The following is a 14,956-nucleotide window of genomic DNA, read 5'->3' as shown; positions in this document are numbered from 1 at the left end:
TAAATCCCAAAGGGAGGGCAGAGAAAAAGCTTTTAATGTGCCCATAGCAATTTTCATATCAAATAGTCCAATCATAGAAACAGCTTTAATTGAAAGAACTGCTTACTGCTTCACAAAACAGATTTTGATTAAGACTGCACGGCTTACATACAACTCTAGCATCATACCTGCAATCATTTTTCTTGATGGGAGAAAACAAAAAAGATACTTTGGTTCTCCTGAATGCCACTGTACTATAACCTGAATATCTCATCCCACATATCCCATAAGATGTCTATTTTTCCTCTTCAACCTCTGATGTTTGGTCAGCAAAGGCACTTAAAAGCTTCTTTACTAGAAATATTTCCTAGATTAAGGGATTAAAATGTAACTCCTTAATAAGTAAACTCATTTCCTTTCTGCAACAAATGTGCCATTTAAACATGTAAGATATCACAGATGTATTTAGTAGCATTGAAATTATAAAAGAAAACTGTAGAATGTCAGGAGTAAAGTTAGTATGCAGAACAAGTTAAAACTGGAATATCACCATTGTATTTATGTAACACTCTTGGGCTAACTTTACATTTCAGGACTATATAGCATTGAAGGCAAGGAAGGTATTTTGGGAAAGTATGATTACACATTTGCCCTATTCTTACACTTCCCTCTTGCATTCTGTCAGTTGCTATCAGAGAAAGAACAGATCAGACTGACCTTTGGTCTGTGCCAACAGAGTCAACTCTGTGTTGATAAACTCAAAGATTGGAAAAAACACTGCATTTTTACCAAACATTTTGTATCTCAGGTATGCTTTTGTCTAGTAAATCTGAGTCTGCTGCATGTAAATCTCTACTCAAGACATCACTAACTCGGAAGTTACCTGAGTGCGTAAAAGTTCTTCTTGAAGTTGATCAACCTTCTCTTTGTCAGAAACCTACAAAGAAAAATAATCATGGCTACTAACATATTGTTTAGTTTATCCACCACAAGTAACCAAATCACAAACATGAAGTTTCATTCCACATAAGAAAACTGACTTTACATGCATTTTAAAGCAAGTAAAATTCTTCAATTAGCATTTGAGATTTAATGCTGATGGAAAGTTCCATCTGCAACAGGAAGTTCACATAAAAAAAAAAAAAAAAGTCAGATTTCCAGTACATGCAAATGCAAAAATTAACCCTTCAAGACTTAATATTAGGAAAGTGGGCTTAGGGAAAAGCAAACTCTGTATGTTGCTCAGAGTTTTCTGGCCACTGCCCTAAATGTAATTTTAGTGGTCAAACTCTCAGGATCCCGTACGTTCATTTCCTGAATCAGCACAATCTTCATGGGATACAATCACTAAAACACCTGCTTGCTACAGAAATTACTTTTAGGTGAGTATTCATTATTTCTGAATCTTCACGGAGATTCTTATTTTATATTTGTTTTTCTGAATTATAATCCTAAACATGCATGCACAACTTCATAAATTGTAGTTTGTCAGTCTTGAAGGGTTATTTAAAAATTATTTTAAATTATTTAAATTACATTAAAAACTGGAAAAATTAGGATATTATAATACACAACATTTTGAAATTCAAGGCACAAATGTAATAAGATCAGGCAATTAGAGCCATTCTTAGTCAAATATTCTTAAAATACGTTCATCAAGATGTAATAAACAGTTGTTCAAAACAATCCCTTTTTAATAACACAAAGACAAAAGCGTAAATGGCGCAATACAAATTCAAATGATGTAAATATTTACAAACAACATAAAACTAATGGCTGACTGATGAAATACTAAATTTAGAAAAAATTATAATTAAAACAATCACTGAAAGAATGATATAGGTAAAAGCTTCAATATTTAAATAAAGCTCATGTAACATTTACAACTCAAGTTAGCTTCAGATCAGAAAGAGCATATTATTTAACATGCAGAGGACAGCTGTCATTTAGACATAAATCAACTTAGTTACTATAATTTCACACCAGTTGTTACAGATTAAACAAGAAAAAAAATCCACAGTTGTTCATAGTGTTTGTATTATTTAGCTATTAAACCTGTAATATACAGAATTGTGCCTGCACTTTATAGGCAGCAATCCAAGGTAACACTTCCATCTATATCCAATTATTTTCTTATTCATAAACAGCAAAGAGGAAGTGCTGTAAATTGACTTCCTTTTCATTTCTGTTAATTAGTTCAGTGATAGCAAAACTGCATCAGAAACAGGGTTAGTTTAGCACACAGACAACTTGATGCATGCAGCCACAAGGTGATATATGTAAATAAACATTTACATATACACACACTTCAAACACCTCAGAGACATAAGGGGAAAATAAAAATAGAAGGGCAAAGAGAATGGTGTGGAGAGTCAGAAGAAGCAAGAAAATAAAGGAAAGAAAAGGAAAACAAAGTGTTTCCATGTGCTGCAGATTTTCAAAGCAATTAACATTTTCTCGCTCTCTGTTCTTAAGCAAGCTGTTCCTGAGAGTACTTCTGGGGCCTTGATGCATCGTTGAAGCACATACTTACAGACAGATTACTTCTAACCACAAGAGCACCGTCTTTTACATACAGTATACTTATGTTAAACACAGTAAGCAAAAATATTGCACACAGCTACATGTTGCAAGATCTGAAGCAAAGAATTATCTAGCACTAGATGATTAATTCTAAACAAGGACAATTAGGTAAGTTATGACAAAAATAACAAACAGCTCTAGAATGATGTATATGCTTCAGCATTTGGTTCAGGTGTGCTTTGAATGTTAGTACATACAGTATTTTGAACATGTAATTCATAATATTGCTAAAAATTTTTAAGTTGCCAATAAAAGCTAAAACTATCATAACAATCTGAAGTACTAACAGTCACATATGACTAATCTATGATCTATAATTTCTACTCACAAAAAAAAAATCAGCTATTAAAATATCTCTATACAGGCACATCAATATTTGTTTAATCCAGTTCAGCATGGTTTGTACATCAAGATTCCTCCTTCTTTCCCCATTGCAGCCACAAAGTTATGAGAAAAGAAAACTGTAGAGCCATTTTTGATCAAGGGTTCCTGCACACAAAGATGCAGATACCTGTTTACTAAGATTACCAGAAGCTCCTTATAGTGTTACTCATTTTGCACAGCGGTTGCTTTCCAATAACCTTTGTCACACATTGTATAAAATAAGTACGTGCCTCTGAAAATTCAGTACCTCTGAAACCACAGTTACTGATTTTGTATATTCTCTAACCAGACTATAAATAATTCTAATTGATCATCTACAGAAGAACTACAATGATTTCCAGTAATACGAATGAAAATATTAAGGCCCAGACAAAATGCATGTAAGAAGCAGCCGTGCACAGTGCAGCTAGACAAGTCTAATCAATTTTACTGCTAAATATTTATCAAAAGGCTGACAAAAAAAATCAACAGGAAACAATTACATTTTTGTTTTTAATACCCTCTCCTGATTGTGAGATTGTTCTTTCTATTATCCAATTTACAACTGAAGTAGATTTAATGTTGAGAAATTAAAATGGAACATATGCAAGTAAATTGGGCAACAGAACTTCCAAGAATGGAAATGAAATGTTCATGTTCTCTAGTAGACAGGCAAGCAAGCCAATTCAGTTAAAAAATAAACAAGGTTAGTTTATACCCTTAGTTCAATGACTGTAACAATTTCTTCTTCCAAAGGAGAATTTGTATCAATGATTGGAACGTTTAAGTTATATCCTCATATCAAAATATTAAAGAAAATAGTTTACCATCTTTTTCATTTCAAGCAAAAAGATTAGCAAGACAAACAAGACACATTCCTTGTCATTAGGCATATATGCCAAACATCACACTTGAATGCTAAATTAAAACTTTTTATATGCAAGGGCAGTTAGACTTTCAACACTCAGAAAACACAGAGTACCTGCCTTGGAGGACAGGATAACATTTAGAAAGATGCCATTACAGCTATTTCACAGCTTGGGAATTGTAGAATTAGTTGCAAGAAAGTACTAACAAGGTAGAACTTCAATCAGAAACAGATGTAATATCAAGCTCTTTTTTTTTCCTGATTGCATTTATTAGGCTGACAAATTTTTATATATCAAATATTGTATTGCCTTTCCAGTAATTTTTACATCTTCATACATTTTCTTATAAACTTCAAGCTACTATTCCATACTCCAGCTCCTTCAATAAACTGTATACAATCTGACAGAGGCTGAAGGAGTCACCTTTATTAAAAATAGAGTAACTGAACAAATAGAGAATATTTAGACCACTGAAGACATTTTTACTCTTTTCTGCTAAAATACATATCTGGAAGGGAATGAATGCGAGGACATTTGTAGGACACCTATTGAGATAAAATAATCTCAAATAATTGCATTTCTATTATATTTTGTTATACAATGCCTAGATTCATAACTGAGGACAGAATACATCAGTGTTATTTTAAATCCAGACAGAATATTAACTAAATAAATTTGAAAAATGAAATATGAGGAAAGATTGCCTTTCACCATTTTTTTTTTTAATTAAAGGAAGATTAACAGTTTAGAATAGCCAGGGGTGTGACTCTAAACCATTAAAAAATAATATGGCAATAAAGTAAAATATTTCAGTTTAAAATGCTACTATAGTTTCAGAGAACAGTGATTTCCTCTGTTGATGGACTAAAAAGCATGACAATTGCAGCTACGCAATTATGTCTAAAAGTTTAATTCACATTTAATGTCTTCCTCTTTCTGTGACAGTTATCTTCAGAGGTACAGAAGATTAAGTTCTGTAACCAGTGCTCAATTCCAAAGCTGTTGAAAAATATGAGCAATCAGAAAGACTTTTTTGGGGACACAGAAGCAGCCAACAAAGCAATGTGGTTAAGAATTACAGGTTGTAACAGATTAAACAACTAAAATAACCCAATTTAGGAAGCACTTCCAATTCATCTCAGCCATATAATAATGAATAAAATGATCAGAGCTTAAATTAAGTAAGTAAAGTGATGTGCATATGTTCAACAACCACAGCATATAAGTATAAACTGTGCTTTAAGAGGGAAAACAAAGGAATACCTTTGATGAATATACAGTAGAGACTGTATTAACAGCAGTATTTAATTGTCTGTGCAAAATTGTTTCTAAGGAGCTGCTGTCATTTTGAGATTGGTAACAGTACAAAGCATGAAAAAATGTTTCCAGATACACATTGCCTGTAAATAGCTATACTCTTATAAGATAGAGCTACCGTAAGCAAGCAACAGTAAACAGACTTGACATTTATTCACATACTTTCCTTAAATGCCTTTTTAATGTATGAACTTTAAATAACAGTTTTTATAGAGGCAGAGAACATACAATTTCAAAGTGACACAATGTACCTGTTCTGCTTTTAACACCATGCTTTAAATGCAACTTGGTTAAACTGAAACAAGACTATACATCTGTAGTGAAGTTGGCTGTAATAATTATTTGGGCTCATGATTTAATTCATTAGATTTTTCCAACTCAAATGCAGAAGGCTGAAGTATTTGATTAGTGTGAATACAGTACATACTGTCCCTTAAGCCATCACCTTTCGCTTCTGCTGGGAAGAGCCCATGTTATATTGGCCAGCGGCTCTGCGTGTTTCCTCTTCGTGCTGCTGGATTTGTTGTTGTAACAGAATGAGTTCACCAAGCAGGCCCTGCCATGAGTTTGTAATAAAAAGGAGAGGAAAAATTTGGGGTGTAAGGAGAACAAAGTTAAACCAAAGGGCATGACAAAGACAGATGAAAAACAGGTATGAATGGGTCAGTTCAAACAAAAGTGAAATTTCATTAGCAAGATCTCTTGCTAACTAGCTGGGAGTGGATATAGCCAGCAAAACCATGTATTTTGCAAATCCAGGTAGAACAAAACAATAAACATTTACCTACATTTTATAATTATATTCAACTTTAACTAAGCATCTAAATCTTAAAAGAAAATTTCAACTATCCTGGCTTTAAAATATTCTCAAAGGTTTCAGGATTTCATTTCAATTATTCATACCAGAAGTTCTTAAGTATCAGCAATTTTTCACAACTTAACCATGCACGTATTTAAAGAGAGTGTTTTGGATATTCTATACAAAATTGTGCACGACAGCTGTTTTGGATATTCTATACAGAGTTGTGCACGACAGCCAATAGGCTCAACTTTGTTAGTTGTATGAAAGTTCTCATTTTGTTCTTATTCCCAGCAACTCAGACAGTTTATAGAAAGATTAGTTTGCCTGCTACTTAACTTTCTCAAGCTAGGAGAAGCAAAATAGTTTCTAGAGCATAAAGAAAGAAAAAGCCCCCTCCACTTCTGCAACACACCGCAGTTTGAATTCATGCTGTCATAATCCTTCCTGATCACTTCAAAATCCCTGCAACTCGATGCTTATTCCTTTACTTATTCAGCATTTCCATGAAGCTTAGTTTTCTACTCTTCTCCCTCCACACCAAATATTATTATAACGGCAAGCTGTCTTTCAAGATTGGTCTACAGTTACTATGCCAGCATCTACTGGAACTTCATGTACAATTTATTTCAGAGAGTATAGACAAAAGTATTAATGAACTATTTAAATAAAGCTCTTTAAAAAAATACTACTACATCTTCTTCTAAGAAAACATTCAGTGAAATGAAAGGTTTCAAAAACGCACTTCAGGAAAACAAACCCTGAAATAGAACTTCGGTGTAAGAATTTAAGACATCTACCATCAAGTTATACATTTGTTGCATGAAAAACACACACAGGCATGTACACATAAGGATAAACAACACAGGAGAGAAAGGATAAAAGAGGAGAGACAATCAAATGACCAAATACAAACATTTGTTAAATAGTGATTTGTATTACATTTCAAGAACAGAAAAATACTCACACTTGTATTTTACTGAATCACTTCAAGATTTAATAATTCTCTATATTGCCAGACTAGCAAACACATTAGAGCTGCGCCAAGAATTCAGGCAAAACAAAAGATGTCATTTCTATACAGCAGCAAGGAGAGATAGCCCCACGACTACACTTGGTATTAGAGGAACAATAATAGTATTTTGCCGTTTCACAAACAAGGAAACTCTCAATATGACCTGACACACTCCCTTTAAACATTATGCTATCAGTCAAGAAAATAAAAGAAAAAACACTGAACAAAACCTTCCATGAAGGCCTTTCAGCATTTAAACAGGAACTGTAACAAATGTTTGAAGTCAGCAAAACTATTTAATGTGCAGCTACTTTCTAAGACATCTGGTCCATGTGACTTACTCCATAGTAAAGTATGAAAAACCCTTTTCAACTACAGTTACCCCACTCAATAAAATATCCAAGTAAAAAATACAGTGATTTAAAAGGCTTCTCAATAACACTTTCTTCTTTGTATATATCAGGCAATAGTCTTATTTCCTTTATTTTCTATTTATTACTTTATAGGTTTGAATTAAAAAACAAAAACAAAAAACCAAACCACAAAAAACCCCAAACAAACCTTAAATAGCACAGAACTATACACACAACACCGAGGCTGGTATGAACCAGGACACAAACAAAAATATTTACATCTCTCTGTCACTGGACACTATCACTGTTCCTCCCCCACCCCTAATCAATCATTCCAGTGTAAAACTGTATTTTTTTTTTTTCAAAGAATTTTATCTAGAAAAATCAACGTTGATCAATTAATGGGATTTAAAAACCCAAGTTGTTTACAGTCATTATATTATTTTCATTATCAAAGAAACAATGTAAAGGGGAATAACACTAGCTGACACACACAGCAGCACAAACCTTGCAAAGTCATCATGACAATCTCGGTGTACAATAAATAAAAAAAAGGCAAAACAAGTACTGACATTGTTACTCCCTATGCTTTAAAAAAAAATACATTATTTTACATTAAAAGTTAATATGCTGTACTTCAGTTGAGTATGACTATGCCTTTAACTTAAACGTTCCTCATGACTAAAGTATTTGTGTCCCATTTTCACGAGCAACCAAAGCCCTGTCTTTTTGCATGTCTTGACTCTTCCACTATTTCCCATTGACTTCAGTGTGACTGTTCATGAGAAAAGCTGAGCCACAATAAGTCCTTGCAGGAAAAATAATTAAATGCTGAGGGATGTAAAAGGGTGAGAATGATGAGGAAGGTAAAGATATCAATTTCTAAGAATTTGAATAAATGTCACAATTTTATCCAGAGTACTTATAACATGAAACTGGGAATTAAGTTGGGAATATAACAATGCTATGAATAGAAAAGAGAAAATTGTGGAAACTTTATTGCATAACTTGCAAGACAGAACAAAGCAAATGAGAACATTTAAAAAAAAAAAAATCTAAGTCAAGAGATATTCCCTACTAAAGCCTCTTTTTCACTCTCTAGCAGTAGCTGTAGTGAAGAGCTGTAGAATTACTGTGCTGCTTCTTACACTGACTGAAAGTGACCCTGTGTCGGCTGAGCAAGGCAGCCTACGTGCTGCCAAATCCTCAACAGTGCACCAGGTTCTTCAAGGCATGAGATTTAATCAACGCACCAAAGGCAGAGAAAGGACTGTGTGGTTGGTATTAAATTATTTATTTATCTGGCTTCTAAGCCTCAAATCAATACTTGAGTCACATTTTTCACACCCACTTCATCACAGCTATAACCACTATAATTTTTTTTTTTTTAAATTGGGCTAAGCTTTGGAGTTTGTTTGCTTTAATAGGAAGCTGAAGCTCTTTAGGAAATTTTTTTGGAGACAGTCAATAGCGCAAGATAATTTTCTAAGAAGGTAACACTGCTATTTCAAGTGCAACCCTGAGCTAGTCCCACACATACAATACACTGAATTATTTTACTACACTAAAGCTTTTATAACTATCTTCTCTTTCTCCAAGAACAAAATTTCTTATTTAATCCAAGTAGAAACACATTTAAACTCCATTTATTTAAATTACTTATCTGAACACTCCAGTAATTTTAATTTAATTATCTTTTTAAAAAATTGTACCTTTTGTATTAAATGAGAGATTATGAGATAAACACATTATCTGGCAAGAAGCAGTACAGCCTGATTCAGTGTTTGGGACAACATTCACTCTCTCAAAGTCATCTTGTGAACTAACTGGTTTCTTATTCATTCTATATGAAGTTTTAAAGACTCATCTGAGGACAATGCCCAGTAACAGTTCCAAAGAACATTCCTCCAAATGAGGAATTCCTAGATTCCCTTACCAGTTACTCATCTTTTCACAATGAAACAAAGAAAACCAGCTCATCAGACACATTTAATACCATGCTACAGCACTTTATGCATTCATACAATCACAGTTCTTAAACTAGTATTGGTTGGCAGTGGAAAGCACTGAATGAAAAAGGCCATCTAACCCATTGTCTTGAAAATAATAATAATTTTGCTTGCCAATAAACTAAGTGATTATGCTTTGTTAGGTATTCATATGTGCCTTGTTTGAAACATTACAACCAAAATTGATCATATTAATCAGCAAACCAACAGTTTCTAAGCGTAACGTATCGGATATAATTGGAATAACAACAATTAGTACACCAGACTAAGTTTTCTAAATCATACTGATTTAATATGGGCTGATGTTCTCCGTGCCACAGCAAAAGGTTTGTTGGCAACATTAAAATGCAGTTGTCACTGCATTCGAAAAAAACCCAGCATAATAAGTATAAGTGATATTACTGGTATTCAGTAAAAATCTCAGTTAATTTAGTTATCAAAGACAATAAACTAAGATGGCCACTTCTTCACAGATCAATAGTAAAGTATTTTTTATGTTTTAAAAAGTGAAACCAGTGCTAAGCAATCACTGAAGAGAAAATAAAATATATATATATAGAGAGAGAGAGAGTTTACTGACAAAGGAGAAACAAAAAGCAAACTGAATTCTCATGTAGAAATCAATCACTGTTCTAAAGGGAAAAAAAGTTATAAAAAGTGAGTTTTGTACAGGTTTCACTATATATTGCCATGCAGAATTAATGTAGAATAAATGTATACATGCCTGCATATACAGAAATGGCTTGTATGTAAAAGCCCCAGTTATACTTCAGACAATTTCAGTTGCAAAAATAAATATATAATAATTTAGAAATTCCCCAATATATATTGTTTTCCTTCAAATTTTTAAAGAATTTTAAAAAAATATACACAGGAAAAATGAAAAGCCTTTAAAGAATGAGCAACATTACAATTTAGGAATTTAATAGAAATAAGATCTACTATTCATGAAAGCAAAAAAATTAAACTTCACCTTCTTTACTTCAAGGAAAAAAATGCTAAAACTTTTAGTTATCAAAATACAGTAACATTTGTTCCATAAGATAGTAACAAAAATGTGATGTATGCTTTGTCTAAATAAAGAAAGTAAAAAGACAGACTGCTTTAAGAAATAGAAATTCTTTATTAAGGCAGAAATCCTTAAGTAAGAATCACAACTGTGAAAATGTCAACAGAAATGAGGTTGCAAGCAGAAATGCTTGAAAATAACTATAAAAGCCTAAACCAACTTCAGTAACAAGCTATAACCTCAAGTGCCACTGAGAACATGCCCTGAAAAATTGCAAATGCACACAAAATACCTAAAATTACATTCTTATTACAAACCAATTTTCTTAAGAATGCAATTGCTAAAGATTTTTATGACTGCCTTGTATTTTCCTTACACCAAAATGTTTATTATTGTACTGTTTATATATTAAAAACAACAATGCATACTCAAGTAATTTTCAGGGATAAAATCTGTTCAAGCTGCTTCAAATTAACATCTGCAGCTAGCTGCTGAAGCAGTTTTAAAAAAAATTACCTGTTGTCAAGACACTTAAGTTTTGCAAGATAGTAATTACCTTCTTGTACTGTTTGTCATTGTCATATCCCTGGTCAGTAGCTCTGAATGCTGTTTCTCCTGGAGAACCTAGGACATAATTACAGAAACTCATTATAACATGCAAAAGGCACTTAAAAATTCTGAAACTACACCTACTAAAGTTTCAACTCCTATGAATTATTAATTCAATAATCTTTGAAGTTACTATTTAAAAAAATTCACCTCAAGAAACTGAAAAGTAATTCAGTTTAAAACTCATCTGAAAATTTTATATCTAGTTTGTGACTCCGATTAGTTACATCACAAAGTAGTAGGCAGCTTCAGTTAGACTATTAAAGTTCTGAAAACACTGTAAAATTAATTATTTCTGATAAACATGAAAGGATAATACAAATTCCATTGGTAATACTGGAACGAGAAAAAAAAAAATTCCTTCATACTGTAGTGACATAGATTTTCAAAACAAGCTTCTAGAAAATGCCTGAAATAAAAAGCATCTGCTAGGGATTGTGGCAGAGAAATAACAACTATTCATCTATTCATTCTTTCAGGGGAGGATCCAAGTATTTTTTAAAATAGTTGGAAAGTATTTGTAATTTAATATTAAATTGCTGCAAATAGTTGTGTTTACATTGATATTCACTCCTCTTAGTATAGTAGTGTTTTAACAGTTTGCTTTAAAGAGGCAGGTTAAGGGCAGTAAAAAGGGCTTTTACACACCTAACAACAGAAGTAGATCAGAAGCTCCTATGACTTCACTAACCAAATTGTAACCTGTGAAAAATCAGCAGAAGAGGGGAAATAAAAATTATAAATACAAAACAAAATGCAAAACAAAGATGAGGGATCTTTGTCTCATTTGGAGGACCACACAATCATAAATGGCAACTATGCCCATGTGAGTATGATAACAAATAATAGGCAACATCTCACAATACCAGTCAATAACACCACAATTTTAAACAGCCTAAATTTTAAACAGCTAAAATACATAGGAGATTGTAATCTACTTGTCACTCTGTTGAACTTGATCCCTACTTAGGTGCTCGCTGAGTCTATAAGATTAATAAACTAGTTCTGCCATTGACACTATTTTAAGAAAATGAAAATACACTTATGCACACTGATATGGGAATATTTTCAAACACACTTAGAGCAATGACTATAACACCTCACAGATATAATCTTTCATGAATACAAATTTATGTGGTTTGATCATTATTGAGGTATATAATAGGAATAATCTTGCACTTTATTACAACAATGACTAGGTGAAGTTTTGAGCTGTGCTCATTAGCAAGTCAGATATGATGATCAAATCCACCATTTTTAGTTTTAAAAAGCCCACCGATCAGAAATGTCTTATTTAAGTCTCCTAAAACCTGAAAACCATTAAGCCTACTACTACCTGGACACACTGAATGGACAAACCATCGCCTTGTCTTTCATGAAGGATTTAGAACTCCTACCTACTCCTTTAAAATGCAGTCCCTACCTAAGCTATATCTTCAAGCAAGTTCTTCTGGAGCTACATCCAGATGGAAAATATCATTCAACCCAAAAGCATATCTTCATTACAAATCTCTTATTTCACATGCTTGCAACATTAAGAACCATCATTCTTAATAATCCAACTCTTTTCTCCTGTAACAGCTGTGGTACTGTTACTGTCCAGTTCCACTCTCACCTTCTCCAAACTCCAGCTCAACATGTCCGGCCTCCGTGACTCACTGAAGCAATCTAGCTTTCAATCTGTTTGGAGTTGTCCAAGAATTCTAGTTTTATATTCAATTTCACATTTTGGTTCTCTGTACTTGCTACTGGAATTCTTGCTTATAAAAATACATCACACTTACCTGTGTCCATAACACTTTCAGATGACACACTCAATGAAAATGCATGCATTTTCAGGATCCGCTTTCTTTTAGAGTCTAAGGACATACCTGTAACGTCATCTTGTAATAGCTTATGTTTTCAAAATTAAAACTAAGATGAAAAATTATTCTCACCAGGAGAAAAAAATCCTTTCAGTGAAGTGAAGCTCTCTCCAATCTTGTCAAAGTCAGGCAGAAGTTTGGCAAGCTCATCTGCATCAGGAATGGCTTTGATAAGTTTTTCTAGGAAAACAGTACAACAAATAATGAGTAGGGTTTTTTTCCTATTATTTTTGTGAACAAAAATGGGTTAGGCTGTAAAACCTAGCAACTGTTTCAGGACATGGCTTTTTTTTTTTTTTAATAAAGAATTAAAAAGTTTCTTTCTACATGCACCTCCCCCCACTAGTGTTGGGAAAGATTATCAGATCTGAAAAACCAATTGCTTTTTCAGACTTTGAACTTCCTGATAAGTTGGTTGCCTCAGGTACTTTAAAATTGTCTAAACTTACTGCTGCATTTCAGCACATTTCATACATTACCCTCTCACATACTTTGTAGAGGGTGTTTTAAAATTACACGAAACTGTAACTATGCTCACCTTTTGTACATTTTAAGAAAAGCTTATTTTTCAATTTCATAAATAATTCAATTCTGTAATCCTTTAAAAAAACCTAACTTATTAGCTTTAAAGTACTATAAAAATGTACTGTCCACAAACAATAAAAACAAGAAAACATATGCCTCAGTTACTCAGTCTCTGCATTTATCTATGCAATGCTCACAGATGTAGCAAAATCGTCATAAACTTTTTTTTTAAAAAAGAACACCACCTTACTACCCTACACATATAAGAAGTCACTCAGTGTTTGTTTTTTAGATTTCTATCTTTCATCTAAAAATATGCAGAAAACTACAGTAACTAGAAGGTTCAGGAAAACAGAGTACGTATTTCTCATTTTCTTTTCTTCTGTATCTTCAAGATAATTTTGTAGATAGGTAGCTTCGCTATTCTACATTTTCAATTGGTCTTTTACTCATACATATCTTTTACTTATCTATTAATAATTTTTACTTGTAAGTGTCATTCATATAGAAAGAATTGTGCAAAATCCTACCAAAACACGTGTAAATCCCCTTGATCATGCTCTAACTCCCCTTTCAGTGATGGGATTATATGGCCGTATGAAAGGACCAAGAACATTCTCAAACGAAAGGATGAATTACGGAATATCAATGCTAACCAATGCTTAATTTCTTCCTACAAACACATTGGTACAAATACCTTGGTAAGACACACACCAAACTCTAACAAAACAAGTGCACTCCAATTACAGCTATAAAGATACTACTGGAGAGAGGCACTGAGGACCTACACCCTTATGTTTAAGTTTTACATATGCTAGTCTTTAGATAGAGTAACATTTTAGTTTTTGCGATACCAAAGTCAATATGTTCATCAAGCTCCCAAATGAAGTCAGGAACAATCCACTTATATTCATCGAGATCTGGCATCATGTCCTTCCACTGATCGTATGTCTAATACAAAAAGGAAAAAAAGTAGTAGAAATAGAAAAAGAAATGTATGTAGAGACACATATGAGCAATCTGTTGAAAAGTAATACCTACATACAAAACATACTAACTCACCATCTTTTAAATATGAATAATACTACTCAATCTTTTAAAATCTATGCTAGTTCTCTAAACAATGTTTTCCATATTCACTCATCTTTATTGTCGTTAGTTAACCAAACAATGAAATATTGTATTTCTGTGGATATACCAAGAACTACTGTTCTGAAGTATATAATAATAGCAAAGACAAAATGCATAAAATAGCTTCCACAGATAAATACCTTCTTAGCTGTATAACCACCACCTACAGCAGATCCTAATATAAGATAGCGAAGTTTGAGAAGCCTTGATGCTAGTCTAGCTAGCCAAAAGTTCCTGTGGAACTGGTATCCATATTTTACATTTAAAAGTTTTGTTTTGCGTAGGGGAAGACGATTAAGAGAAGAGAACAGCTGAATTGATATCCTTAACGGAGGTCTTTGAAATTTTGAACTTGGATAGTAGGGATGATGTATACTTCGGGAAATAAGATGCAAGTTTTGAAGTGGTGATTTTCTTTTTATTCCATAGCTGCTATTTGCTAGACTCCGGCAGATGACACTAAAAGAAAAAAATAAAAACTCTTAAGTAACAGATTTCCTCAACACACCATTAACTCAATAACCTCTTCA

At 32.9% G+C, this 14,956-nt stretch overlaps 1 protein-coding gene across 4 annotated transcripts in view; it reads right to left on the bottom strand.

Annotated features, from left to right (window-relative positions):
- The window catches only part of OPA1 (OPA1 mitochondrial dynamin like GTPase), a 60,004-nt gene that overhangs the window by 41,176 nt on the left and 3,872 nt on the right, over positions 1-14,956 (bottom strand). Inside the window, exons 2-8 of one of the 4 annotated variants that reach the window (XM_030029260.2) lie at positions 14,567-14,885; positions 14,150-14,246; positions 12,843-12,950; positions 11,554-11,607; positions 10,853-10,920; positions 5,557-5,667; positions 863-916 (exon numbers count right to left, since the gene is read on the bottom strand). In XM_030029260.2, coding sequence (XP_029885120.1) covers positions 863-916; positions 5,557-5,667; positions 10,853-10,920; positions 11,554-11,607; positions 12,843-12,950; positions 14,150-14,246; positions 14,567-14,885 — 811 coding nt within the window. The remainder of the gene's footprint in view (positions 1-862; positions 917-5,556; positions 5,668-10,852; positions 10,921-11,553; positions 11,608-12,842; positions 12,951-14,149; positions 14,247-14,566; positions 14,886-14,956) is intronic. The other 3 variants (XM_030029262.2, XM_030029261.2, XM_030029263.2) reach the window with 3 other exon arrangements.

This window comes from Aquila chrysaetos, chromosome 10, assembly GCF_900496995.4.
Source record: "Aquila chrysaetos chrysaetos chromosome 10, bAquChr1.4, whole genome shotgun sequence".
Lineage (NCBI taxonomy): Eukaryota > Metazoa > Chordata > Aves > Accipitriformes > Accipitridae > Aquila > Aquila chrysaetos.
The sequence above is the reverse complement of the archived record's forward strand: the minus strand, read 5'-3'. Positions and strand labels throughout refer to the sequence as shown.